Genomic DNA, 26,036 nt, shown 5'->3' with positions numbered 1-26,036 from the left:
ATGTAAAGAGCTGCGTCTACCAGGAAAGGGACCTGACCACCCCAAAATCAGGTGAGGGAGGAAGACTCCTGGCAAATGGATTCAGGCTCAGCAGCAATGGAACAATTTGCTTTGCGTTTATCTTGTGCTTGTTTTCGCCACTTTGCAATTGGCAAGAGGCTGGGGAAGAGGCTCTGGGAGATGGGGCGACTTGCAGGCTGCTTCGGGGGGGGGGATCCTGACTCCCTGAGGCGAGCGCGACCATCCTGCTCATCTGAAGGGGTGCTACTCTGAGCAACATATTGTACCTCTATATTGTCCTCTATAATTTCTCTTTGAAAACTAGATAGAGTGTAATTAAATCCTTTCTTATTATCTTCTTTAAATACCTCATTTAATTGAAGGTACAGTGGAACCTCGGGTTGCGAACGTGATCCGTGCGGGAGGCACGTTCGCAACCTGCAGCTTTCGCAACTTGCAGTGCTGTGTCTGCACATGCGCTGGTTGCAATTTAGTGCTTCTGCGCATGCGCGAGCGCCAAACCCCGGAAGTAACCGGTTCCGGTACTTCTGGGTTTGGCGCGGTGCGCAACCTGAAAACGCGTAACCTGAAGAGTCTGTAACCCGAGGTACCACTGTACTGCAACCAATCATTAACGTTTTCTCGAATCTCTTCAAAATCTTTCAGTTTTAATGTCCCTTCCTTTTCTGTTGAAATATCTCTATATGTAAACCATTTTCTTTTATTATTATTATTATTATTTATTGATATTGCTTCTATTGGCGACAACCACAACAGAGTTTTCTGTTCTAGTAAATCTTTATATCTTTCCCAGACTGTTAGAAATGATCTCCTAATTATATGGTTACAGAATCCTTTGCACACTTTCTCTTTGTTTTACCACAAGTACGCATGCTATCCAAATCTATTATCATGTCCTTCAAGGTTTAGCAAATCTGTTTTTTCTAATTTAATCCAGTCTCAAATCAAAGCACTACAGGCAGCTTCATAATATAGTTTCAGGCTGCTTCAGGGGGGATCTCGACTCCCTGACGCAAGTGCGATCCTTCTGCTCATCTGAAGGGGCGCTACTCTGAGCTGCGACTGAGCGAGGGCAGGCTCTTCCTCTGAACATGGTGGGATCGTAGCTTCCAGGTTGCCAGGGTCACCTTAAAGAACAAAGAGATGTTGGTCATTGTGAGAGATTAAAAAAACCAGGATCCTTTAAATAAAATGATCTGGACAAAATTGGTGAAATAGTAAAATTTTATTGATACACACTTGCAAAGAGCAAACAGAGTTTACAGCGTATCTCATGGGTAGGCAAACTAAGGCCCGGGGGCTGGATCCGGCCCAATCGCCTTCTCAATCCTGCCTGTGGACTGTCCAGGAATCAGTGTGTTTTTACATGAGTAGAATGTGCCCTTTTATTTAAAATGCATCTCTGGGTTATTTGTGGGGCATAGGGATTTGTTCACCCCCCCCAAGATATAGTCCTGCCCCCCACAAGGTCTGAGGGACAGCGGACTGGCCCCCTGCCGAAAAAGTTTGCTGACCCCTAGCATATCGCATTTACCTTAATAACATATTATCATTCTACTTCCTATGTTACTCATTGTGCAAATATGGCCAAAAGCTGCCCCCCATATAAATTTATTGATGTATAAGCACTATATTTTTATTGCAAGATTGTCCTAATTACATACATGTTGACCGCAGGCTGCCTTACTTATCACATGTTAACCATTTGTTCCTAATGTGCTGGATTGAACCCTGTGGAGGCCCCTAGGCAGTCAAAATCTCAGTGGCCCCCTTGCAAATTATCTCCTAATACGTTTCTGTAATTTTCTTGCAAGCTCAAATCAATATCATTTTAATCCATTGCCGCGTGCCTATAGACCGATACCTATTTGGTAATCTGGCAGTGCCAAGTCCCTCTGGCGACTCACAGCATCTTGATACCTTTCACCAACAACTGGCAAAAGTAAGGAGGAGCTAGGGACAGCTTTTTTGGGGGGACCGGGCTCCTTGTTCCTTCCTGGCTGACGAGGGCAGCCGGGAGTCAGCTCTACAGCTGCAAATAAAACATTTTAAATGTGTTGTAAAGTGCATTATACAAATGCAACGCTAGATGGCAATGTTGGCCATGGGAAATTCGATATATTTTTCAAAACGTTTTTTTTTTAAATAAAGTGCATTATACAAATTCAACACTAGATGGCAATGGTGGGCCATGGGAAATGCGATATATTTTTCAAAACGTTTTTTTTTAGAGTTTTCATGTTTTTTTAATATGTGTCTAGAGTCCACCCCAATTTCAGCAAGAAGCTTGCCCACGTGTTGGACTTTTGCCAAGATCCCCAGAGCTCTTTGTGGAAGGATGTGGGTCTGTAGCAGAGATGACACCCGCCATGGCCTCCCGAACTCCAACGGACATGATGTGTTTTGTGGACACGACAGGTTGCAGTTGTGGGACTTGGCCCTGCGCTGGGCAGTCAACCATCCGGCGACGTCTCTGCAGGATGGACTCCAGCTGGTGGTCTGTGAGCTTCCTCTGGCTGCCTTGACGTCGGCTTGATCTCCGCACCGGACTCCTGGTACTGCTCTGGGCCTGAGAAGGTCGGAATTAATTAAGAGAACGGGCGCAGGATCAAGGAATAACATCAACTCCTGATAGCTGGAACATGGGAAGTTATCCAAAAATGTTTAATTTGGAACTGTTTAATTGGCTCTTTTGATTGTATTGTGATTTGGCGTTGTATTAGTGTGACCTCCACTGGATTGCTATTAATGAAAAATTAGGTAAAGGTAAAGGGACCCCTGACCATTAGGTCCAGTTGCGGACGACTCTGGGGTTGTGGCGCTCATCTCGCTTTATTGGCTGAGGGAGCCGGTGTACAGCTTCTGGGTCATGTGGCCAGCAGGACTAAGTGGTACCTATTTATCTACTTGCACTTTGACGTGCTTTCAAACTGCTAGGTTGGCAGGAGCAGGGACCAAGTAACAGGAGCTCACCCCGTCGCGGGGATTCGAACCACCGACCTTCTGATTGGCAAGTCCTAGGCTCTGTGGTTTAACCCACAGCGCCACCCGCGTCCCTTATTTAAGAATATATATAGCCCTTATTCTCAACAATAATGGAACTCACACGTAGCAATTACTTCTATTATTATTTTTTATATCCTTATGATTAGGGAATCCTTGTATTAGTAAATACTTGATGAACTGCCTTCTCAGTAGTTGTGCCCACCCTGTGGAACGCCTTCCTGTCAGATGTCAAGGAAATTAACCACTATCTGTATGGGGAAGTTTTTAATGTGTGATGTTTTATAATGTGTTGGAAGCTGTCCAGAGTGACTGGGGCAACCCAGTCAGATGGGTGTGCGTACAATTATTATTATTATTATTATTATTATTATTATTATTATTATCCACACACAGAGGCAATTCTTACCAGGAGACCCTGCAGCTCCATCGTGGTGCTTCGGCGCTTGCTCACGGCGGCTGCCTGCAGGTGGAGAAGACACAGATGGGGAGCCCGCTGGGAAGGAACTTGCTCCCATCTCCTCCTCCAAGGAGGGAGGCAGTGTGGAGTAGCGGTTAGTGTGTCCCTTGAGGACAGGGGAGACCGGGGTTCAGATCCTCACTCAGCAAGGAAGCTGACGGGGTGGACTTGGGTCAGCCACTGTCTCCTCTCACACTTAGGTGAGGAATCATATGTTTACATGCTGCCTTAGGGTCTTTGATTCAACACATGTAATTATTATTAATATTCATTATTTTCAGTTGTTATCTCTGAGAAGCGTAGAAAATAACAGGATATATTTATACGAATTCTTCAAACTTACACGAAATTAGGTAAGGAACCAAATGTTGTATAATACTGTTTTATAATTTATGATGATTTGGAATTTAAATGTATTTTCATGTAAAATTTGATACTTCCAGCTGATGAAGGTGAATACATTGAAACAGGGCCCTGTCCTGGTTTCTGATCCATAACTGACTTCTGACTTCTGCTCAATGATTGAAACTAAGACCTTCACGTCAAATCTGACTTTGGACTATGAACTTATCTCTACTCATAAACTCTTATCTCTAATTCTGTAACAAATTATTGTGTTAGACATATCCTTATGAGTTTGAGTTTGTAATCTCTGTTTGAGTTTGTAATCCTTGTCAGAATACATACTTTTGAATGGATTAGCTTTTGTTACAATTGACTATTGTTTTGTGAGTAGGGACCAGTCCCACTATTGAAACTCTTATTGGTCTGAGTTCTTGGTGTGCTTTTTTTGGTATATTTAATAACAAGAACTCCAACTTATTTATCGCTGTCTCCTCTCAGCCTAGCCTACCTGGCAGGGCCGTTGTGAGGAGAAAGAGGAGAACCACCATGGGCTGTGGGATGTGATCCATGAGAGGCAGTCAAGTACAACATTCCTTGTACTGCTAGAGAAGACATGCGAGGGAATGTTTGGTCCAGCCAGTTGAAACTTCCTGTTCCTCCTGGCTGGAGCAGCCTTCCTTTTGCATGTGATAGAAGGTGGGTGTGACCTTACCTGTCCAGGTAACGAAAGGACGAATCACGCAGCACACCTCCCTCTGACTTCCATCTTCGTTTGACCAGCTTCTAGCTAGGACTGCTCTGCTAGCTCTCAGTTAGCAGAAGCACTGGGATTATTCCCCCATATGGTGTAGATCCACATGTACATATTTGTAACTAAGTCTGCCTTCAGGGATCCAACTGTGAACTGATGTGAGTAAACTTATTTTATTGGCTTTGAATAAGATGGTGGCGTTTTTATTCTTTTAAGAGGGATTTAAGGGAACTTACCAGGAACAAACAATTCAATCTGAAGACAGATTGAATTGTATAATAGTCAGAGGCTCATATGAAAAACCTGGGATTGCTGCTGCCAGTCTGGGTAGACAGCATTGAGCTAGATGCGCCAATGACTCTGATTAAGGCAGGTTTTTATGTTCTGCACTCCCACTCTGCTTCTTTACCTTGGAGAAGTCCCCAGCGTCCTTTCTGGCTGGCCTAAGGACCACCCCACTTTTGATCCTGGCCATCATTTCTTCCACCGCTTTCGATTTCACATCGTCTGTGCAGGAGTTTGCTGCTGGCCAGAGGGAAAAGGGATATTTGTAGGGGTTTTTATTTTTCATGGGGTGAAGGGTAAAAACCCAGCAATGATGTCTTTCCCCCTTCCCAGGGAGCCTGGATACATCTGAAAGGGCCTCCTTCGAAGGGCCTCCTTCCCCACCACCAGTTTAAGACTTGTACCACAAGAAGGGGGACGTGGGTGGCACTGTGGGTTAAACCACAGAGCCTAGCACTTGCTGATCAGAAGGTCGGCGGTTCGAATCCACGCCACAGGGTGAGCTCCCGTTGCTCGGCCCCTGCTCCTGCCAACCTAGCAGTTCGAAAGCACGTCAAAGTACAAATAGATTCCCGCTCCGGTGGGAAGGTAAATGGCGTTTCCGTGCGCTGCTCTGGTTCACCAGAAGCGGCTTAGTCATGCTGGCCACATGACCCGGAAGCTGTATGCGGCTCCCTCGGCCAGTAAAGCGAGATGAGTGCCGCAACCCCAGAGTTGGCCACGACTGGACCTAAGAGACTGGACCGCAAGCAGGAGGGCTTGGCTTAGAATCTGGGATTGTAGAGTCGGAAGGGACCCCCCAAAAGTAATCTAGTCCAACCCCTGCAATGGGGGAATCACAACCCTCTCAGATGTCTTCTAAAAGTATGGTAGTTGTTTTTCTCTTTGACATCTGGTCGGAGGGTGTTCCACAGGGCGGGTGCCACCACTGAGAAGGCCCTCTGCCTGGTTCCCTGTAACTTGACTTTTCGCAGTGAGGGAACCACCAGAAGGCCCTCAGCGCTGGATATCAGTTTCCAGACAGAACAATGGGGGTGGAGATGCTCCTTCAAGGATACTGGACCAAGGCCATTTAGGGCTTTCAAGGTCAGCACCAACACTTTGAATTGTGCTCGGAAACATACTGGGAGCCAATGTAGGTCTTTCAAGACCGGTGTTATGTGATCTCGGCGGCCGCTCCCAGTCACCAGTCTAGCTGCCGCATTCTGGATTAGCTGGTTTCTGGGTCACCTTCAAAGGTAGCCCCATGTAGAGCGCATTGCAGTAGTCCAAGCGGGAGATAACCAGAGCATGCAGCACTGGGAGACAGCTGGGAGACAGCTGTCCTGGACACAGAATTGACCTGTGCCTCCATGGACAGCTGTGAGTCCAAAATGACTCCCAGGCTGCGCACCTGGTCCTTCAGGGGCACAGTTACCCCATTCAGGACCAGGGAATCCTCCACACCTGCCCGCCTCCTGTCCCCCAAAAACAGTACTTCTGTCTTGTCAGGATTCAACCTCAGTCCGTTTCCTTGGTCGCATCCAGACACCTTCTGGCTACGGGGTCACTGCCCTGCAGCTGAGCTCGGCGCAGGTAAGTGCTTGAGGGGGACGCACCCCAAAACCTCCCTACCTCCCTGATCCGCTTACCGCATTTCGCTTGCTGCCTTCCCTTCCTCTGCCTGAGGGCCATCAGGGGGCTGAAGAGATGGAAGAACGGAAGAAGAAAAGTCAAGTCCGGTCCAGGTACATCAGAAGAGCCCTGCAGGATCAGGCCCATAGTCTGTGTCACCCAGCATCCTGGTCTTACCGTGGCCAATGTGATAGGAATTTTGAGGTCTTAGATATATGTTAAATGTTCATAAGTGTACCAACCAAGCACATACATAGATCAGCACAGGAAGACCGACCTGAAACCATTTTTGATTCCCAAACTGACCTCAATTATTTCTCTGCAAGGTCAAAGTGGGAAACTTCCCCGTTGTCTCTTTCCTCACAAATCCTGTCTTAAGGGCACATTTAAGATATGAATAGGGTGTGAGCCTGACCTGGCTCAGGAACTAAGTATTTATCATTACAAAAGACTGGCCAGGCTCCCCAGGCAATCCAATCAAGTGACCATTAAACAGGTAACCTGGCAGACAGGAGGTGAACAAGGCACTCAGATTTCTGCTGTAGACCGCCCTTTCTGTGATGTAGGTATGATGTGTCAGGGGGGTGGTCTTGCTCTACAGGGTGGCAATTTCAAAAGTCTATATAAGGGCTTGCACACCTTGGTTCTGGGTTCCTCCTGCGTGTGGTGAGTGAGGACCCTGTTGCAACAGATCAATAAAGATCAGGCTTACTAGCTGCTTTGCTTCTCCGTATTCTCTGGTTGGCCTCTGTTATTTTCTCCTACCAACAGGGAACCCATGTAAGGACTCTATATGGGCTCTTGGGTACCCCATAAGGGAAAAGGGCAGACTTTGTTTACAACACCAGCCAGGTGCCCACCATGGGAAACCAGAACATGAGCACGAGAGCAGGACTCTCCTGGGATTCAGAAAAATCGCTGCTTCTGACTGTGGAATCATAGAATTGCATGATTGGAGAGTTGAAAGGGACACCCAGGGGCCATCTAGTTCAACCCTCTGTAATAGAGGTAGAACAATGATGCTGTTGGTCTGCCCACTCCGCCATCTACTGGCCACCTGGCATGGAGAGGGTTGCCGTATTCCCCAAAGTGAAAATAAAATAATAATAATAATTTTTTATTTATATCCTGCCCTCCCCAGCTGAGGCTGGGCTCAGAGCGGCTAACAACAATAAAAGTAACACAGCATTCAAAAATCAATTCAGAATCAAATTAATGGCAACCATTGGTCTAGAGTTCTACGTGGTGGTCAGACTGTGCCTTGGCCATAATAATAAAATTTTATAAATAAAATCCAGACAGAGTTGTTGAACTTTTCTTTCGGGGAGTTTTATTTTTGGGGAACATCTCCACCCCCAAAAAAAATCATTTGGGGCTTTACTTTGATTTTTCAAATGATTTTTTAAGACGTCCATGTTTTCCAGGACATTTTGCCAATTCAGCAAAAATCCTCCCGGATGCCAATTTTCTGAGCGATTCCCGGACATGTCCAGGAAAACCCAGACATATGGCAGCCCTAGATGCTTAAGCGTGGATGCTTAAGCTGAGATTCCTGCCTTGCAGCGGGTTGGACTAGATGACCCTCGGGTCGCCTCGTTGTTGAGATGAGCCTGTCCAGACATGCAGTATTTCGATCTGTGCTTTAACTGTTTTCAATTAAAGGGCAGATCGAAATTCTGCATGTCTGGACAGGCTCATCTCATCAGCCTGGATTTGAATGGAGCTAGAGGAAGCTGCGCTGGCAAAGAGACAGTTGAATACACACACACACACACACACACACACACACACACAAATAAAGCTGCACTCGATGGATGCAAGGATATATAATGTCTGACATGATTGAGAACCGGAGAACATGACTGAAACGACACGGAGAGGCAGGATTGAGATTTGGAGCTATGCTTCAAGGTCCAGGCTATGGGAAGCCCCCCAGAATTAATAATTATAATTTGGATGATGATTTGGTCTTTTTATTTTAGTTTTTTATTTCAATTAATAAATTATTAATTTTATTAAAATTAATAAAAACAATTTAACAAAAAAACATTGTTTTCAAGTGTTTAGAACAGTTGCTTTTATCTGTGTTTCCTGATAAGCTTATGGTTTCGCTCTCCATTTCAACCGCTTTGATGGCTTTTATTGTATTCAAGCAGCATATAAAGTTTATGAATAATAATAATAATAATAATAATAATTTATTTATATCCTGTCCTCCCCAGCCAAAGCCGGGCTCAGAGCAGCTAACAACAGTAAAAGGATACAACATTCTAAAATCATTTCATTAATGATAATAATAATAATAATAATAATAATAATAATAATAATAATATATGGCAAATTTTACTTACTCCACTGGGACATGACATGCTGGAGGGAGAGGAGGAGGAGGGGGAGGGGGAGGAGGAGGAAGAGGAGCCTCAGGACATGTTTTGGGAGACGGGGTCCCAATCTCCTTCGCCTCTTCTTCCAGGGATTTCACTGCAATGAGAAAGGTGGCCTTTGGTTTTTCCCCCTGCAGGGTGGCAGCCCTTGATAAGGCTATGTGTGGCTGTGCATGGCACTGATTGGCCACTCCTTGTGACGTCACCCACCCACCGCCACCCTCATAACGGTTTTGCACTTTTGCAGCAGTTTGAAGAACTGGAAAGGAAAAATAAGGGGTCATCTCCCTCCGGAAAGACACACCGAGAGAGGCTGGCTGCATGGTAGAATGACTTAGTACAACAATACAGGAAAGTGGCTTTGGAAGTTGTATAAGCAAAATGACGTTTTAATCACTTTATTGTACATTGCATTGGCATTCTTTAGGAGCTGATGCTTTACAGATACTCCTTTTAAAAAATGGATGTGACTCTACCTGTTATTTCCTGATACCGAGGTGAGAGTAATGATTAACGTTATTTTTTCTTTATTATTGGAATGGCTTAAACACTTTCTCTATTTTATTTTGTGGAAAAAGAGTTTTAAGTAATATGTTGAGCCTTTTTGGATCCCGAGGTTCTGAAGCCGTAGAATCACAGAATGACAGAAGAGTAAAGTTGGAGGGCACCTCCGAAGGTCATCCAGCCTGACCCCTGCCATGCCATCATTGCAGCGAAAGAATCTCTGACAGGTTGTATCTATACCATAGCCTATCTTGCTTTTCTAATCCACGCAACCGAAAATGCCGTACCTCTCTCTTCCAGAGCCGCGTTCCTCTCCTCCGCTTGGAGAAGCCTTTCCCCCAGGCGGACTTTCTCTTCCTCCGCTGCCGCCAGGGCAGCCAGGAGCCTGTGGAGTTCTTCTGCCTGCGGCCGTCCCAGCAGCTGGGCCTCCAGGTCCTTCACCTGGAGAGTAAGGAGCAACGTGAGCAGACGCGGAGCCCAAAGCCAAGACTCTTCCTCCAGGACATCAGAGGGACGTGGGCCAGGAAAGAGGCTTCGCTCCCGGCAGCACTTGAACTCAGGACTCGCCTCCCCAATTAGGCAAGGTGAGGCAAGCTGAGATGCTGAGAGGGGCAACAGGGATAAAGCCCCCTCTAAGAATGCTGCCCCATCACCACTTCTGAAAAAGGAGTCCTTGCCTTGCAGGGGGTTGGACTAGATGACCTTTGGGGTCTCCCTTTCAACTCTACAATTCTATGATTGTTGGGTTGGGTTTTGCCCAGGCAGCGAAATGTCCTGGGCCAGCACTGGGTCACCAGATACCTCTGCGGATGGGCAGGAGATTCAGGAAAGACAAGACGCAGTCCTTCCTTCGCATGCTGCAGATCTGACCTCTGGAACTCCCTGCCACATTCCAGTCTAAACCGATAAGGCTGAGGAAGGGAGTCTGCCTCTCTCAATATTCACATTTAGCTGTATTTTTTAAAAATTTCCTGTCCAGTCATTTGATGGCTGGAAGATTCTGCTCCCGGCAACCTTCATATGATTAGCTGTGAGGCTGTGTGTCTGTTTTTAAACAGTTTTAGGCAGTGTTTTTTTCCCCTAAAAAAAACCCACACTGTTTGGGGGTACTCTCCTTTTGACTCAAGAAAATCACCATTTTGTAGTTCAAATCAGGAAAAATAAATACAGTAAATGGACCAAAGTACAAAGATTCGCAAAATGTTTAGGGGGGGGGAAGCACTGGTTTTAGGGGTTCTTAAGGGTTTTACACATTTTAGATTTTCTTAATTGTTTTAAAGAATGTTTTAATTTTAATTATATATATGTGTGTGTGTGTTTTTTAAAGTGTAATGGTTTTTAATTGTTTTAATATGTGCAACTATTTTAACGGTTTTTACATATACAACTGATCTATGCACTTTTAAAGATGCGTTATGAGATTGCTTTGAGATGCGTTATATTCATATCATTATGAGGATCACAGGGTGGTTTGCAATATAAAAACACAAAAATATACACCATGGTAACAAACGAAAACATTGCCCGCCCCCCAGTTTAAAATGCCATAGACTGCTTAACTAGCCCAAAGCCTGGCAGAAGAGGAATGTTTTTACTGGAGCCTAAAGATATATGTGCTGGAGGAGACTCTTGAGAGTCCCATGGACTGCAAGAAGATCAAACCTCTCCATTCTGAAGGAAATCAGCCCTGAGTGCTCACTGGAAGGACAGATCCTGAAGCTGAGGCGCCAATACTTTGGCCACCTCATGAGAAGAGAAGACTCCCTGGAGAAGACACTGATGAAGGGAAAGATGGAGGGCACAAGGAGAAGGGGACGACAGAGGATGAGATGGTTGGATAGTGTTTTCGAGGTTACCAGCATGAGTTTGACCAAACTGCGGGAGGCAGTGGAAGACAGAAGTGCCTGGCGTGCTCTGGTCCAGGGGGTCATGAAGAGGTGGACACGACTAAATGACTAAACAACAACAACAACAACAACAAAGATATATAATGAAGAAGTCAGACGAGCCTTCCTGGGCACTCTTCAAGCCATTACAGGAAGTGATCCATAAATGAGATCAATTAATTCATTAATATTTTTTAATTGCAATGTTTTTGCAGCTCTGGTGTTTGATGTCCTGGGCTTCTTTGCGAAACAGGCAGGCTGGACAGAAAATGAATGGATTGCTGGAAATGTAAGGAAAAAGAAGGCACCTTTTATCATATGTGGTGGAAATGTAAGGCAGTAAAAGGATTTTGGGAAATGATATACAATGAATTGAAAAAAATGTTTAAAACAACCTTTGTTAAAAAACCTGAAGCCTTCCTTTTAGGAATTCTAGGTGCCGAAATCCGAAAGGAATAGAAAAGACTGTTCATGTATGCGACCATGACTGTGCGGACGTTACTGGCCCAGAGATGGAAAGAAGATAAAGTTTCTATCAGAGAAGAATGGCAGATCAAGTTGATGGACTATGCTGAAATGGCTAAAATGACCGGAAGAATCAGAAATCAGGAAGACCAAAATTTTAACAAAGAATGGGGAAAATTTATAACTTACCTTAAAGAGCATTGCAAACAGTTAAAATCGCTAGTAGGATTGGAATAGCAGTTGTAGTTTAAGGTTGAATTCTGGACATAATGGAAGAGGTGAAGGATTTGGAGTATCATAAAAGATGCGGAAGGAAAGGATTAATTAATTAATTAATTGGACCCACAAAGGGTAGGATGGAAATCCAGGAGATTCCTTGGAATCTTGTTTTTATGATTTATGTTTGTTATATCTCTGTACAAATTTAAGTTGGAAAACCAAATAAATTAATTTGTAAACAAAGAAAGTGGATGGATGGATGGATGGAAAGGGCAGGAGCCAGTCTCTGCTGAGGTCCTTGGGCAGGTGGCGCCCCAAACCCACCTTAGCCTGGTGCTCTTGCCGGGCTTCTTCCAGTTCCCGGGTCATCTTGGCCACCTCCTCCATGGCTTGGAGAAGCTGGGTCTCTGGCCCAATATTCTGCATCAGGATCATGCTCTGCCGGTTGGCTTCCTTCTGCTTCACCAGCATCTGTGACATGAGAAAAGGGAGTGGGAGTTCAGTGGTTAGAGCAGGGGCTGCAATTTAGAACCAGTCAGTTCCAGAGTTGAGCCCTTATCTCAAATAAGCCAAGAGGAACATGAGTGACTGCCGGCCAGCTTCCTGAGGTCCAGAGTACCAAATTGTAGAATAGGAGTGATGGAAGGGACCCCCAAGGGACATCTAGACCAACCCCCTGCAATGCAGGAATCTCAGCTAAAGTACCCATGACAGATGGCCACCCAACCTCTGCTTCAAAACCACCTTCTGAGGGAGTCCGTTCCACTGTTGAACAGTTCTTACTGTCAGAAAGTTCTTCCTGATGTTTCGTTGGAATCTCCTTCCTTGTAACTTGAAGCCATGGGTTCGAGTCCTACCCTCCAGAGCAGGAGAAAACAAACATGCTCCATCTTCAACGTGACAGCCCTTCAGATATTTCAAGATGCCCCCCATAACTCCTCTTAGTCTCCTCTTTTCCAGGCTAAATGTACCCAGCTCCTTCAACCATTCCTCAACAGGCTTGGTTTCCAGACCCTTGATCATCTTGGTCTCCCTCCTCTGCACACCTTTCAGCTTGTCAACATCCATCTTAAATTGTGGTGTCCAGAACTGGACACAGTATTCCAGGTGTGGTTTGACCAAGGCAGAAGAGAGCAGTATTATGACTTCCTTGATCAGGACACTAGACCTCTATTGATGCAGCCTGGAATAGCACCAGCTTTTTTTGCTGCTGCATCACGTGGTTGGCTCTTTAAGGAGCTCAGCCTACACTCGAGTACGACCCTGGCAGTGACACATGCCCGACTGGCATGTTCTCTCCCTCCTGGTCGATTGTTCGGGAGCTTCATAAACTTCCTTCAGCCCGAAATCACAGTGACCGATGCCAACAGACACCGGCACACTTAGGGATCCACAGAGTTTCTGCATCATGCACATGACAGACCTCAGCAACTCAGCATTTTGGCTAATCGACTTTATTTACATATAAACACACACGGAGCACTGCAACATGGCTCCCTCTCTCTCTAGCATCAGACAGGAAAGAGAAAAAGAACAAAGGACAATAGTCCCACTTCACAGAACACAATAACACAAACATCCTGTCTCCATCACATCCCACTCTGTGGAGTCAAAACATATACCGTCATGTGAAAGACAACAATCCCATGACTGCAATCACGGAGCAGGAATTCTAACAGGCTCATGGTTGCCAGAGGAAAACGAAGAATGGTATTGTGGAGAAAGGTTTGCCCCTTGAATTCCTACCTGGCGGGCAAAGGTCTCTGCTTGCTGCCTCAGTTCCTCCTCCAGATCCAGCTGTTGGGACACCTTGCCGTACTCCTCAGTGAGTAGACGGGACACTGGGAGAGAGAGGGCAGAAGAAACGTCAATCACCTGCGAATCAAATGAAGGATAGGGAGGGAAAGGCGTGTGTGTCCCTGGAGCGAGCAGAGGCTGAGATGCCCTCTGTGTCGACTGTGCTGCTCCTTCCTAGCTCCCACTTTACTTCGGCTTGAGTGACATTTGCTTGGGTGCAACTTCCTCTATCCTCCCCACAAACAAATGGGAATGAATGCAAGTTCAAAGAGCCAATGTAGTTTAATCTCCCTGCAAAGAGATCAGGATGGAAATGCGTAGCTCATCTGGAAGCTCTGCCTCTGGGGGCAGCCATGCGTCTGAATACCAGGAAACCACAGGAGGGGAGAGTTGCTTTCGCACGCTGATCCTGCTCAAGGGTTTCCCGTAATGAGCATCTGGCTGGCTGCTGCGAGAAGAGGGTGCTGGACCAGGTGGAAAAAAGGAAGTAAATGCCAGCTCAAGAAGGGAGGGAGCTCTGGCTGTAATTATTATTATTATTATTATTATTATTATTATTATTATTATTTATTGTTTATACCCCGCCCATCTGGCTGAGTTTCCCCAGCCACTCTGGGCGGCTCCCAATCAAGTATTAAAAACAATACAGCGTTAAATATTAAAAACTTCCCTGAACAGGGCTGCCTTCAGATGTCTTTTAAAGATAGGATAGCTACTTATTTCCTTCACATCTGAAGGGAGGGTGGATGCCACTACCGAGAAGGCCCTCTGTCTGGTTCCCTGTAACCTCACTTCTCGCAATGAGGGAACCGCCAGAAGGCCCTTGGCACTGGATCTCAGTGTCCAGGCTGAACGATGGGGGTGGAGACGCTCCTTCAGGTATACAGGACCGAGGCCGTCCTGTATAGGCTCTTCCTGTGACCTTTCCCCACAACTCACCTCGTTTGACCCTCTTCAGAGCCCTCTGACGTTCCACCACCAGAGCCTGCAGAGATTGCTTCTCAAACTGCTCTTCTTCCACCTTTGCACAAAGGAGATTTTGCCTCTGTTTCATTTCTGTTTAATTTTTATTTCTGATTTTCAGTTATATACAGTTCAATAGTTCTACAATCATTCTAACATTTCAAAACTCAACTTCGAGTTGACTGGGGTTCAAAAGAAAGCAACTTAAAACAGCTGCTCTTGAGGCATTTTGTTCCGGATCTGCTAGACAGAGCCAGACAGAGGACGCTGACAGGTGGTCGTCTGTCCCTGTGAACATAAATCCTGGCTGTGCCCATGGAGTAACCCACAATACCTGTTCCTGGAGCTGCTGTACCCGACCCTGGAGCTCCGTCATTTGCATGGCCAGTTCCTTCCTTTCACCCAGCAGCAGGGAAACCTTCGCTTGAAGGTCTGGGTAAAAAAGAAGGAGAAAGGGAAAGGTGAATTTGAGGGAAGCTGGCTCCTTAGAGGAGAGACTGTTGCCAACTTAGCAGCCAGACCACAGGACAGACTCTTGGGACTCAGCCATACAGCTGCAAATGAATTTTTTAAGTGCATTATACAAATGTGACACTAGATGGCGATGGTGAGCTTATGGCAAATTCAATATATTTTTCAAAAAGCGTTTTTATATGTGTCTAGAGTCCATCTTGACTTCACCTCCTGGCAGCTGAAAGTTGGGAAAGTCGGGACAGGTAAAAGGAAGTTCTTCTTCAGACATCGCGTGGTTAAACAGGGGAACTCCCTGACACAGGAGAAGGCGAAGGCCACCAATGTGGATGGCCTTGAAAGTCCTGCAATGCAGGAATAAACGCACACACACAGTTGCATGTGCAGAACAGAAGGCAAGAGGTGGGATCCCCAAAATTTGCTGAAATTTGAAAGACCTGAGTACTGCCCTGTAGGTGTCAGGAGGTCAGCCTACACTTGAGTAGGACCCTGGCAGAGACACATGCCCGACTGGCATGTTCTCTCCCTCCTGGTCGTTCGTTCGGGAGCTTCAAAACTTTCTTCAGCGCGAACATCATAGCGACCGATGCCAACAGACACCGGCACACTTAGGGATCCGTAGAGTTTGCACAACTTGCGTGACAGACCTCAGCAACTCAGCATTTTGGCTAATCTACTTTATTTACATATAAACACACACGGAGCACTGCAACATGGCTCCCTCTCTCTCTAGCATCAGACAGCAAAGAGAAAAAAAACAAAGGACAATAGTCCCACTTCACGGAACACAGTAACACAAACAGCCTGTCTCCGTCACTTCCCACTCTCTGGAGTCAAAACATATACCACCATGTGAAAGACAAGAATCCCGTGACTGCAATGACGGAGCAGGAATTCTAACAGTAGGTCCCCTCCCATCTGGCAATGCTGGAGCAAGTGGGAGGGGAGTCGCTGCAACTATCAGACCCTCAGACAGCACTGCAGGACTGTTGTGTTGCAGCTGGGCACCGAAGGGGGTGTGAGATCTAGTATACCTGAAGGTCCTGTAGACCTGAAGGAGTGTCTCCACCCCCATCGTTCTGCCCAGACACTGAGGTCCAGCGCCGAGGGCCTTCTGGCGGTTCCCTCCCTGCAAGAAATGAGGTTGCAGGGAACCAGGCAGAGGGCCTTCTTGGTGATGGCACCCACCCTGTGGAACACCCTCCCACCAGATGTCAAGGAAATAAACAACTATCTGACTTTTGAAAGACATCTGAAGGCAACCCTGTTTAGGGAAGCTTTTAATGTTTAATAGGTTATTGTATTTTAGTGTTCTGTTGGAAGCCGCCCAGAGTGGCTGGGGAAACCCAGCCAGATGGGCGGGGTATAAATAATAAATTATTATAATAAATTATTATGAGAGGCATCTCTTGAACGCCGCCTCTCCATCCTTAAGAAAGCTGCCTCTCTCCCTCCAAGGTTGGTCTTCTCCACTGCTGCAGGATCAGTGCATTTTGCACAGTCCCTGCCCAGACTGCAGCAGCAGCAGTAGCTTCTCCTTGGTGGCCTTTGAGCCAGAGGAGAAGCGACAACACGACTCACCTTTGATTTGCTGCAGGTATTGGCCCACTGGATCCAGGACTTGCTTGGCGGGGATCTCCTCCTCGTTGCCCGGGTCGATGAGGTCCGCCGGGAGGTGGGTGAACATGGGCAGCAAAGCCGCGCTGATGCGCTTCAGCTTCTTGTTCTCTCTGCTCACCTGCAGGAGTCGAGATGCAATGGCAAAGGTAAGCCCAGGATGATCTCGGAAGCCGCGGTGGAAGGGTGGCTCAGAGACTGGGCTGCAAACCAAGGTGTCTTGCGGGACAGATAAAAGAAAGAGTTCAACTATGGAACTCACTCCTGCAGGAGACCCAGGGCCAGATTTAGGTTTGATGAGGCTCTCAGCTACTGAAGGTAATGGGGCCCTTTCTATGTCCAGCTGTGCTTTGTCAACAACAAATTGTCTCTGCTTTTTGTGTTGAATATATGCTATATGGGCTGGATGAATCCCAAGCCAGAATTACCATAAGATTGCCGGAAGAAATATCAACAACCTCAGATATGCAGATGACACAACCTTGATGGCAGAAAGTGAGGAGGAATTAAAGAACCTTTTAATGAGGGTGAAAGAGGAGAGCGCAAAATATGGTCTGAAGTTCAACATCAAAAAAATGAAGATCATGGCCACTGGTCCCATCACCTCGTGGCAAATAGAAGGGGAAGAAATGGAGGCAGTGAGAGATTTTACTTTCTTGGGCTCCATGATCCCTGCAGATGGTGACGGCAGTCACGAAATTAAAAGACGCCTGCTCCTTGGGAGAAAAGCAATGACAAACCTAGACAGCATCTTAAAAAGCAGAGACATCACCTTGCCAACAAAGGATCGTATATAGTTCAAGCTATGTTTTTCCCAGTAGTGATGTATGGAAGTGAGAGCTGGACCATAAAGAAGGCTGATCGCCGAAGAATGGATGCTTTTGAATTCTGGTGCTGGAGGAGACTCTTGAGAGTCCCATTGACTGCAAGAAAATCAAACCTCTCCATTCTGAAGGAAATCAGCCCTGAGTGCTCACTGGAAGGACAGATCCTGAAGCTGAGGCTCCGAGACTGTGGCTTCCTCATGAGAAGAGAAGACTCCCTGGAAAAGACCCTGATGTTGGGAAAGATGGAGGGCACAAGGAGAAGGGGACGACAGAGGACGAGATGGTTGGACAGTGTTCTCGAAGCTACCAGCATGAGTTTGACCAAACTGTGGGAGGCAGTGGAAGACAGGAGTGCCTGGCGTGCTCTGGTCCAGGGGGTCATGAAGAGTCGGACACGACTAAACGACTAAACAACAACAAAATAGGTATCTAAAGTCATTTGCTGTATGTGAAGTTGGAGCAGGGATTCTTTGCATGCAAAACAAGGGCTAGACTCCTGAGTTACAGCTGTTCCCCAGGTTAGATGCCTTGCCATGTCCACCAGCTCGCCTGTCTCACCTGGGCTGCGTAGGCTTCTGCTTGCTCTCGGCATGACTTCTCGATTTCGTACTCTGCTTCCAGGGTGGACAGCTCAGCGAGCAAAGCCTGTGAAGCTGGGAATGAAAGGAGGGGGAAGGCTGAAGATCATCTCCAGAGCTGTTTCCCCAGACTTTCCCCACTTGGTGACATAAATTCATCTTCAATGCCCGTGAGCCCACCCTGCAAAAAGCATCCTTCAGAATGGCGGTTTGCACAACCCACTAAGGAAGATAACTGAAGTGTAGGCGGGTTCCCACAAGGCAAGACACAGCGATAACAGCAAGTACCTTTATTGAGCTACATAACTGGGAAGCAGGGGCAAAGCAACTGCTTATATACATTCCTGAAAGCCTGGGCCACTCCCACTCCCAACGTGATTGGCTGTCTAAACTTTGAAGCTGCGAATCACGACTCAGAGTTCAAGGGCCAATGGCAGAGGCCCAAATCCTGAAACGTTCTGTGATTGGACATCATGTATCGAATCAGAACACAGGAGCTCAGAATCCTTAGTCCAGACTTGAGCTCAGGCAAACAGAGACCACGGAATACATAACAATAATAATACACAATCAAATTCAAAACAGAAACCATTAATTGCACATTTATTTAAACTATTCAGGTGTTGTGAACCACCCTGAGACCTGCAGATGAAAGGTGGTTTTCCAATTCAATGAACAACAACAACAACCAAGCAAACAAACAAATAAACCATATTAATTTACACATTAAAACTATTCTGTTTAATCCACTGGACAAAATTGGTGAACTTGATCCAATGATACCAGCTTTCCAAAGTCTGATAGTCTTGCCTCTTATTGCCCCACTAATAATAATAATAATAATAATAATAATAATAATAATAATAAATTTTATTTATACCCCTCCCTCCCCGGCCAGAGCTGGGCTCAGGGTGCCTAACACCAGTAAAATTACAGTAAAAACATACAGTAATAGGGGGGAAAAACCCAATTTAAAATGCAGGTTAAAATGCAATTTAAAATGCAGCCTCATTTTAAAAGTAGCCCATAGATCAAAACCATACGGGGAGGGAAACATAAGGATCCAAACCAAAGGCCAGGCGGAACAGCTCTGTCTTGCAGGCCCTGCGGAAAGATGTCAAGTCCCGCAGGGCCCTAGTCTCTTGTGACAGAGTGTTCCACCAAGTCGGGGCCAGTACTGAAAAGACCCTGGCCCTAGTTGAGACCAATCTAACCACCTTGTGATCTGGGACCTCCAAAGTGTTGTTATGAGTCATGTTGTCGTGAGTCCTAGGCTGCATAGGGAATCCCGAAGCCCTTTCAGGGGTCACTACTGCCCACTCTCTGCTGCCGACAACGGAAGTGTCCTGAGCACATCCACAAATCCCATATGCCTGGGACCTGGTTCTGCACCCTGTTCCCAAAACACCCGATCAGATTCCTCTGAGATGCCCACAAGCCGGACACGGGTGCAGTCGCCCCCTCTCATCCTGAGATTCACCATTGTGAATAGTCGGGATCAGGAAATGCAGGACACAGCTAGGCGCCCCCCCAGTCTCCGGGTGGTGAGAGGCTCCAGGCCAGGGGTCAGCAAACTTACCACGTCTCAGGCCAGTGTCTCCAGTGCCGATCACACAGTGGGCCGGAGGGCCTGGGAGCGCGTGCCCATACGTGTGTGCACACGCTATTTCCGGCACGCTTCTGGGTCGGAGGAGCACTGGAAATAGCTTGTGCACATGTGCACGGGCTTCCTCCGACCCGGATAACACTTGCGCATGCGCAAATAATGCTTGCGTATGTGCACAAGCTATTTCCGGTGCTCTTCCGACCCAGAAGTGGGCAGCCGCGCAGCGCAGAGCCGGTAAGAGCGGGCGGCGGCAGCGGGCGACGGAGGTTGCTGTGGGCTGGATAAACGAGTTCCTCGGGCCTTATCCTGCCCACGGGTCTTAGTTTGGGGACCCCTGCTCCAGGCATGAAGCGGGTTTGGTTTCCTTGGAATGAGAACCAGCAGAGACTGTGGCGTTTTCGGGATTTAGAGTTGTATTTATACATCTATGCAACCTGAGCAGAAGGGGCTCGCAGCATTAACACCCCAACAGATCATGCTTACCATACTCAAATTCGGCTAGCTTTTTCTTGGCTTCATCCCCTTCCTGACAAGCAGCCGCTTCCTGGAGGATGGAAGGGAAGAAATGTTTCTGGGTCACTGATGTTTCCGATTTCCATCCTGCCAGCAGAGTTGCTTTTGCTAAGCAATCATTCCCACCATCCCCATCCTCAGCACAGCTGCTCATGCAGACTTCAAAATTGTCGTCCCCCCCGAATTTAGAATAATAGAATTCTGCAAGGGACCCCTAAAGGTCATCCAGTCCAACCCCTGCAATGAAGGAATCACAACTAAAGCAACCCTGACAGAGGGTTGTCCAACCCCGGCTTAAAAACCTCCAAGGAAGGAGGTGATCTATTCCATTGCTGGACAGCTCTTACTGTCAAAAAGTTCTCCTTTCTAATCATCTGAATGCACGGGTTCGAGTGCTGCCCTCTGAAGCAAAACAGTGGGAGTGATTAGAAAGCCACAGTGAATGGTTGTGAGAACAGGACTTTCTTTGAGTCACGATTTGCTGGGGCTTCACTCCAGAACCAGACCCTGACACCTATTTCCCATTCTTTCCCCATGACGACTAGAAGCTTATTTTGTTGATCATTGATTTTTTTTTTAAAAAAAAACTTTTGTGTGGTTTTTATTGTATGGTTTTAGGTTTTCATGCTTGAAACTGCATCAAATATACAAATATTTTATAAATGAATTTAAAAAATGAAAGGACCCACATACCTTGGCGTCTTCATCTTTCTCCGAATCAGAGTCACTGTCAGATTCCAAAATGGCTGCAGAAGAACAGAAAGAGAACGTCGCCACGAAATGCCCAGGGGCAGCACTGAGTCTCTGCTAGCCTCCCCCAAGCTGGCACCCTCCAGATGTTCTGGACTACAACTCCCATCAGCCCATCAATCCATCTGTCCTTGATGGCCATATCGCTAGTTAGAAATCTCCTCTCTCCTGAAACATTCAGTTCTTGCTGCTCTCCCCCTCTCCACGTTGTCCTCACAACAGCCCTGTGAGGGAGGTCACTGGCCCAAAGTCATACAGTGGGTTTCCTTCAGCTGTGATGCTTAAGACCACATAAACACTTGGGGCCAAGTGGCGTCCGAAGGGACCCTCCAAAGTTGAGTCCGCAGGTCGATAAATTGCATGGGCTCCTACAGAGGCATTACCCACCTTAGTTTTGCACATGTGTGGGAATTAAGTCTTGCAACAAGCAGAATTGCAACCAGGTAGCTAATCAGCGGCCTTACTGCACAAAGCAAAAGGCAACATCCCAGACAGGGAGTGAGGAAGAGGAAGGCCACGCGTTCATTTATTGGTGTCTGCAAATTCCTTCACACATCTTCACGGCCACCTCGACTTTATACCTTTACGACCTCCTTTTGGCAACATTCTTTTCATTCTTTCCCTTACTGCCTTAACATCTTAGGTTATCCATCAAGGCACATATCATAACTTGCCCACTGCAGTTCGGGCTGCCATACATCGGAATTTCCCAGACACAGACAGGATTCGACCCTCGTAAACATTGCCCAGGTGGAAATAGCTTGGATGTTTGGGAAAATAGCTCAAAACTTCTTCTTCTTCTTCTTCTTTTATAGATTTTGCAGAATAAGCTCAACAACTCTGCCAACGGCCTCTGCCCAGTAGACCTGAAGGAGCGTCTCCACCCCCATCATCCAGCCCGAACACTGAGGTCTAGCTCCAAGGATCTTCTGGCAGTTCCCTCATTGCAAGAAGTGAGGTTACAGGGAACCAGGCAGAGGGCCTTCTCGGTAATGGCACCAGCCCTGTGGAACGCCCTCCCATCAGATGTCAAGGAAATAGACAACTGTCTGACTAGAAGACATCTGAAGGCAGGCCTGTATAGGGAAGCTTTTAAGGTTTAATGTTTTACTATGTTTTTATATATGCTGGAAGCTGCCCGGAGTGGCTGGGGAAACCCAGTCAGATGGGTGGGGTATAACAACAACAACAACAACAACAACAACAACAACAACAACAACAACGATTATTTTATTTTATGTGTCTGGATTGTCACATGAAATATAGCAACCCTAAGAACTTTGAGGCCGCGGGAGGATTTGAATCCGCGTCTGCCAGGACCCAGCCTGACACTCTAACCCAGGGGTCTAACCTTTTTCAGCTGTTGGCTGGTCCACCATCCCTCAGACCTTGTGGGGGGCCGGACTATATTTTGAAAAAAAATATCAACGAATTCCTATGCCCCACAAATAACCCAGAGATGCTTTTTAAATAAAAGTACACATTCTACTCATGTAAAAACATGCTGATTCCTGGACCGTCCGCAGGCCAGATTTAGAAGGCGATTGGGCTGCATCTGGCCCCCGGGCCTTAGGTTGCCTACCCCTGCTCTAACCACTATGCCACAATGTTTACCATGCTCAACCTGCTTTTGGGGCAGGCAGATTTCCCATCCTTACCTGCCAGCTGGCTGAGATCCTCCCCCAGAGGCTCCATTCAGGTCCGGACTGTCTGTGCTCAGCCAAGATCTGCACAGCCTGCTCTGCTGCTTCTCTCCACAGTTGCATGAAAGCGGTGAGGCTTCCCCAGAGAATTGAGAAGTGAAACCTCTCCTCCTCCTCCTCCAGCATGAGACGAGTCACAAGAAGCCACAGGGCTTTTTATTTTTTTAAAAAAAATCTGCTAGGTTTTTCTTTTTACTGACCTGGTAATTGCATTTGCAACAGCCGCCAGGAGCTCTCTTTTGCAGAAGCTAGCAAGAGGCCAACAGATTTCAGTGCTCATCGAAACTCTGGCGAGAAGTTATACGATTTACCGCCTCATATGCAATCAAATTAAAAGACGCCTGCTTCTTGGGAGAAAAGCAATGACAAACCTAGACAGCATCTTAAAAAGCAGAGTCATCAGCTTGCCTACAAAGGTCAGTATAGTTAAAGCCATGGTTTTCCCAGTATTGATGTATGGAAGTGAGAGCAGGACCATAAAGAAGGCTGATCGCCGAAGAATTGATGCTTTTGAATTCTGGTGCTGGAGGAGACTCTTGAGAATCCCATGGACTGCAAGAAGATCAAACCTCTCCATTCTTAAGGAAATCAGCCCTGAGTGCTCGCTGGAAGGACAGATCCTGAAGCCAATACTTTGGCCACCTCATGAGAAGACTCTCTGGAAAAGACCCTGATGTTGGGAAAGATGGAGGGCGCAAGGAGAAGGGGACAACAGAGGACGAGATGGTGGGACAGTGTTCTCGAAGCTACCAGCATGAGTTTGACCAAACTGTGGGAGGCAGTGGAAGACAGGAGGGCCTGGCGTGCTCTGGTCCAGGGGGTCACGAATATTAGGAGGATATTGTGGATATTAGGAGTCCCTAATATTAGGAGTCTGGCACTGCTATCCAGCAGCGTTTGCCAATGGCTTCTGCCTCAGAGTTGCAACTTGGGTGTTTCAGGAAAACCAGAAACTGGGTGCTTTTCTTTATGACTTCTGTCATGGGCACACCCGCCCCCAACGCCTCCCCGTTATCTCCCTGCAATGTCTCATTTCCTCCAAGGAGATGCCATTTCCTCTTTAGACTTTCCCTAAGAGGTCAGCCTTAAGGATTTCTGAGATTTAGCCCCCTCTCCCTCTCTCTCATTTTATTACATTTATCGCCCACCATTCTGCCAAGAAGCTGAAGGTGGAAATGCAGTTCTCTCCCTGTCCTGTCCTCACAAGAACCCTGTGAGGTAGACTGGGCTGAGAGGGAGTGGTTGGCCCCAGGTCACTCCCAGCGGGGCTCTTGGCTGAGTGTGGATTCGAACCCTTGTCTCTCCCAAGTCCTAGTCTGATGCTCTAACCACTACACCGCACTGCAGTTTTGATTTTAGTGGCACGTTGTAGGGAAACAGGGGAGGCAAGAGAGGAAGCATCCTGATAAAGGCTTCTAAAAATAAAAAATTCAAGATTTGGGTAGACACTTTTATTTTGAATCAGGACAGCGATGACAACTGATTATTTCACAGCAATAAAAGGGTGTGTGTACATCCAGGCTCATAGTCCCCTTTCTGGCGGTGATGTGTGAATGTCCCCAAAGCCTTGGACCAGCCACCCCACCTGCTGCCAAGTCAGTTAAGTGGGTTGCGCTCCACCGTGGACAAGCCCTGAGGCTCAGAGGGCCGTGTTGGAGGAGCCCTCGGCCCCTCTGGCCTCCCGGGGGTAGTACTCTGCCAGGATATTCTCCGGGATCCGTTTCAGCAGCTCTTTGGGGAAGATCCGCAGCAGCTGCCAGCCGATGTCGAGCGACTCAAATACGGTCCTGTTTTCGTAGGCGCCTGGGAGAAAACCAACATCGCCGGTGGGTTAAGGACAGGAGCCAGCCAGCAGTAAAATGCCGCCAAGCAAGCTGGAATTAAGTCTTGATTAGCAAAAGCACAGGAGAGTCAGGCCTAATGAGCACAGCACCTCATTTCCGGCAGGTCTTGCCCCCATGAGACTAAATGTCCCTGACTCCCCACAGTCATCTAAGTCCCCTTCTCTCCAGGGTTTCCCCCAGGCAATCGGAGACTGTTCCTGCCTGCAGCTAACCTTTCCCCCGCCCTTTTCATGCCTCTCCTGGTCCTGGGAGATGAGAGATGGTCTCAGCAGGAGGGGGAGACACCCGTGAGTCTTCCTCAGCCAGACTCCTCTCTGCCTCTTGGTCTCCCTCCTCTCCTGCTTCATCTTCTGCCTCTGAGTCTGGACTGCTCTCTGCCACCGACTCTCCCTGCTCATGGAGCCCTGTTACCTCTTCATCTTCCAACACTCCCCTCTTCCCAGTCTTCTCCCTCTGACCACTCATCGTCCTCCCATCACCACTCCCCTGGCTCTGAGCCTTCTTCCCTTGGGCAGGGGCGAAACTAGGCTTTATTTCACCCGGGTCAAAGACCCAGTTTGGCACGCAAACCGATGTGCATTTGTGTGCACACACAAAGGGTGGGGGCCTCAATGGGACCCCTTGGGGGGCTTCATCCGGGGTTCCCTAGCTGGCGCCTCCTACTGTTCCTCTGCATCCAGCCAGTCCAAGACAGTTAATATTGCGCACTCAAAAGAAGGAAAAGAAAAAGATGATGGTTTAGAGGCAACGCTACACATTTAAGACCTTGCCGTTGCCTCCGAGTGAGGCAGAGAAGGACTCCAGGTGCATTTACTGTACAGGATGTACGTGGCCTGGTTATGACCTGTCCTCATCCCATAAGGTCCAGATAAGCCACATTTCCATCTGAGTAGCCTCACAGGGGCTGCATGCCGGTGCTGGCCGGGACCAGAGGAAAAAGTGGGAGGAGCAACAGATGTTTAGAGAAGTTTTTAATGTTTGAAGTTCTATTCTGTTTTTAATGTTCTGTTCAAAGCCACCCAGAGTGGCTGGGGAATCAATCAATCAATCAATCAATCAATCATGCTACTTTTTGCACAGTAAGGTAGTTTAAACACCTGGGACTCAGCTATACAGCTGCAAATATAACGTTTTAAGTGTGTTTTAAGCGTGTTATACAAATGTGACAGGGACGCAGGTGGTGCTGTGGGTTAAACCACAGAGCCTAGGACTTGCCGATCAGAAGGTCAGTGGTTCAAATCCCCGCGACGGGGTGAGCTCCCGTTGCTCGGTCCCTGCTCCTGGCAACCTAGCAGTTCGAAAGCACATCAAAGTGCAAGTAGATAAATAGGGAGTGCTCTGGCAGGAAGGTAAACGGCGTTTCCGTGCGCTGCTCTGGTTCGCCAGAAGCGGCTTAGTCATGCTGGCCACATGAGCTATACGCCGGCTCC

At 47.3% G+C, this 26,036-nt stretch overlaps 2 protein-coding genes across 4 annotated transcripts in view; both read right to left on the bottom strand.

Moving 5' to 3' along the window:
- Positions 1-857: 857 nt before the first annotated feature.
- Positions 858-22,863, bottom strand: LOC128420580 (shootin-1-like). Of its 2 annotated transcripts, none has more exons than XM_053402209.1 (16): positions 22,718-22,863; positions 21,003-21,055; positions 20,280-20,340; positions 18,171-18,265; positions 16,750-16,906; positions 15,032-15,129; positions 14,674-14,755; positions 13,684-13,778; positions 12,262-12,408; positions 9,655-9,808; positions 8,831-8,960; positions 6,497-6,546; positions 4,990-5,105; positions 3,434-3,487; positions 2,317-2,590; positions 858-1,148 (listed from the first exon to the last, which is right to left on the bottom strand). In XM_053402209.1, exons 1-16 carry the CDS (start codon positions 22,752-22,754, stop codon positions 1,009-1,011), a joined length of 1,743 nt encoding a protein of 580 aa, XP_053258184.1. In that variant the 5' UTR covers positions 22,755-22,863; the 3' UTR covers positions 858-1,008. The 2 variants fall into 2 exon arrangements, with proteins under 2 accessions (XP_053258184.1, XP_053258185.1); XM_053402210.1 differs by having other exon boundaries at positions 4,990-5,102.
- A 1,344-nt stretch (positions 22,864-24,207) lies between these two features.
- The window catches only part of ATP6V1B1 (ATPase H+ transporting V1 subunit B1), a 69,536-nt gene continuing 67,707 nt past the window's right edge, over positions 24,208-26,036 (bottom strand). For both annotated transcript variants that reach the window (XM_053402207.1, XM_053402208.1), the window contains exon 14: positions 24,208-24,565. In XM_053402207.1, coding sequence (XP_053258182.1) covers positions 24,402-24,565 — 164 coding nt within the window. In that variant the 3' untranslated portion in view covers positions 24,208-24,401. The remainder of the gene's footprint in view (positions 24,566-26,036) is intronic.

This window comes from Podarcis raffonei, chromosome 9 (assembly GCF_027172205.1).
Source record: "Podarcis raffonei isolate rPodRaf1 chromosome 9, rPodRaf1.pri, whole genome shotgun sequence".
NCBI lineage: Eukaryota > Metazoa > Chordata > Lepidosauria > Squamata > Lacertidae > Podarcis > Podarcis raffonei.
The sequence above is the reverse complement of the archived record's forward strand: the minus strand, read 5'-3'. Positions and strand labels throughout refer to the sequence as shown.

Coding starts and splice junctions, on each gene's coding strand:
- LOC128420580 (XM_053402209.1), bottom strand. CDS start 22,754: ATGGAGCCTCTGGGGGAGGATCTCAGCCAGCTGGCAG. Junction 18,266..20,279: donor GCTAGCCGAATTTGAGTATG/GTAAGCATGATC, acceptor TTTCATTCCCAG/CTTCACAGGCTTTGCTCGCT. Junction 1,149..2,316: donor TCTTGGCAAAAGTCCAACAC/GTGGGCAAGCTT, acceptor TTGTTCTTTAAG/GTGACCCTGGCAACCTGGAA.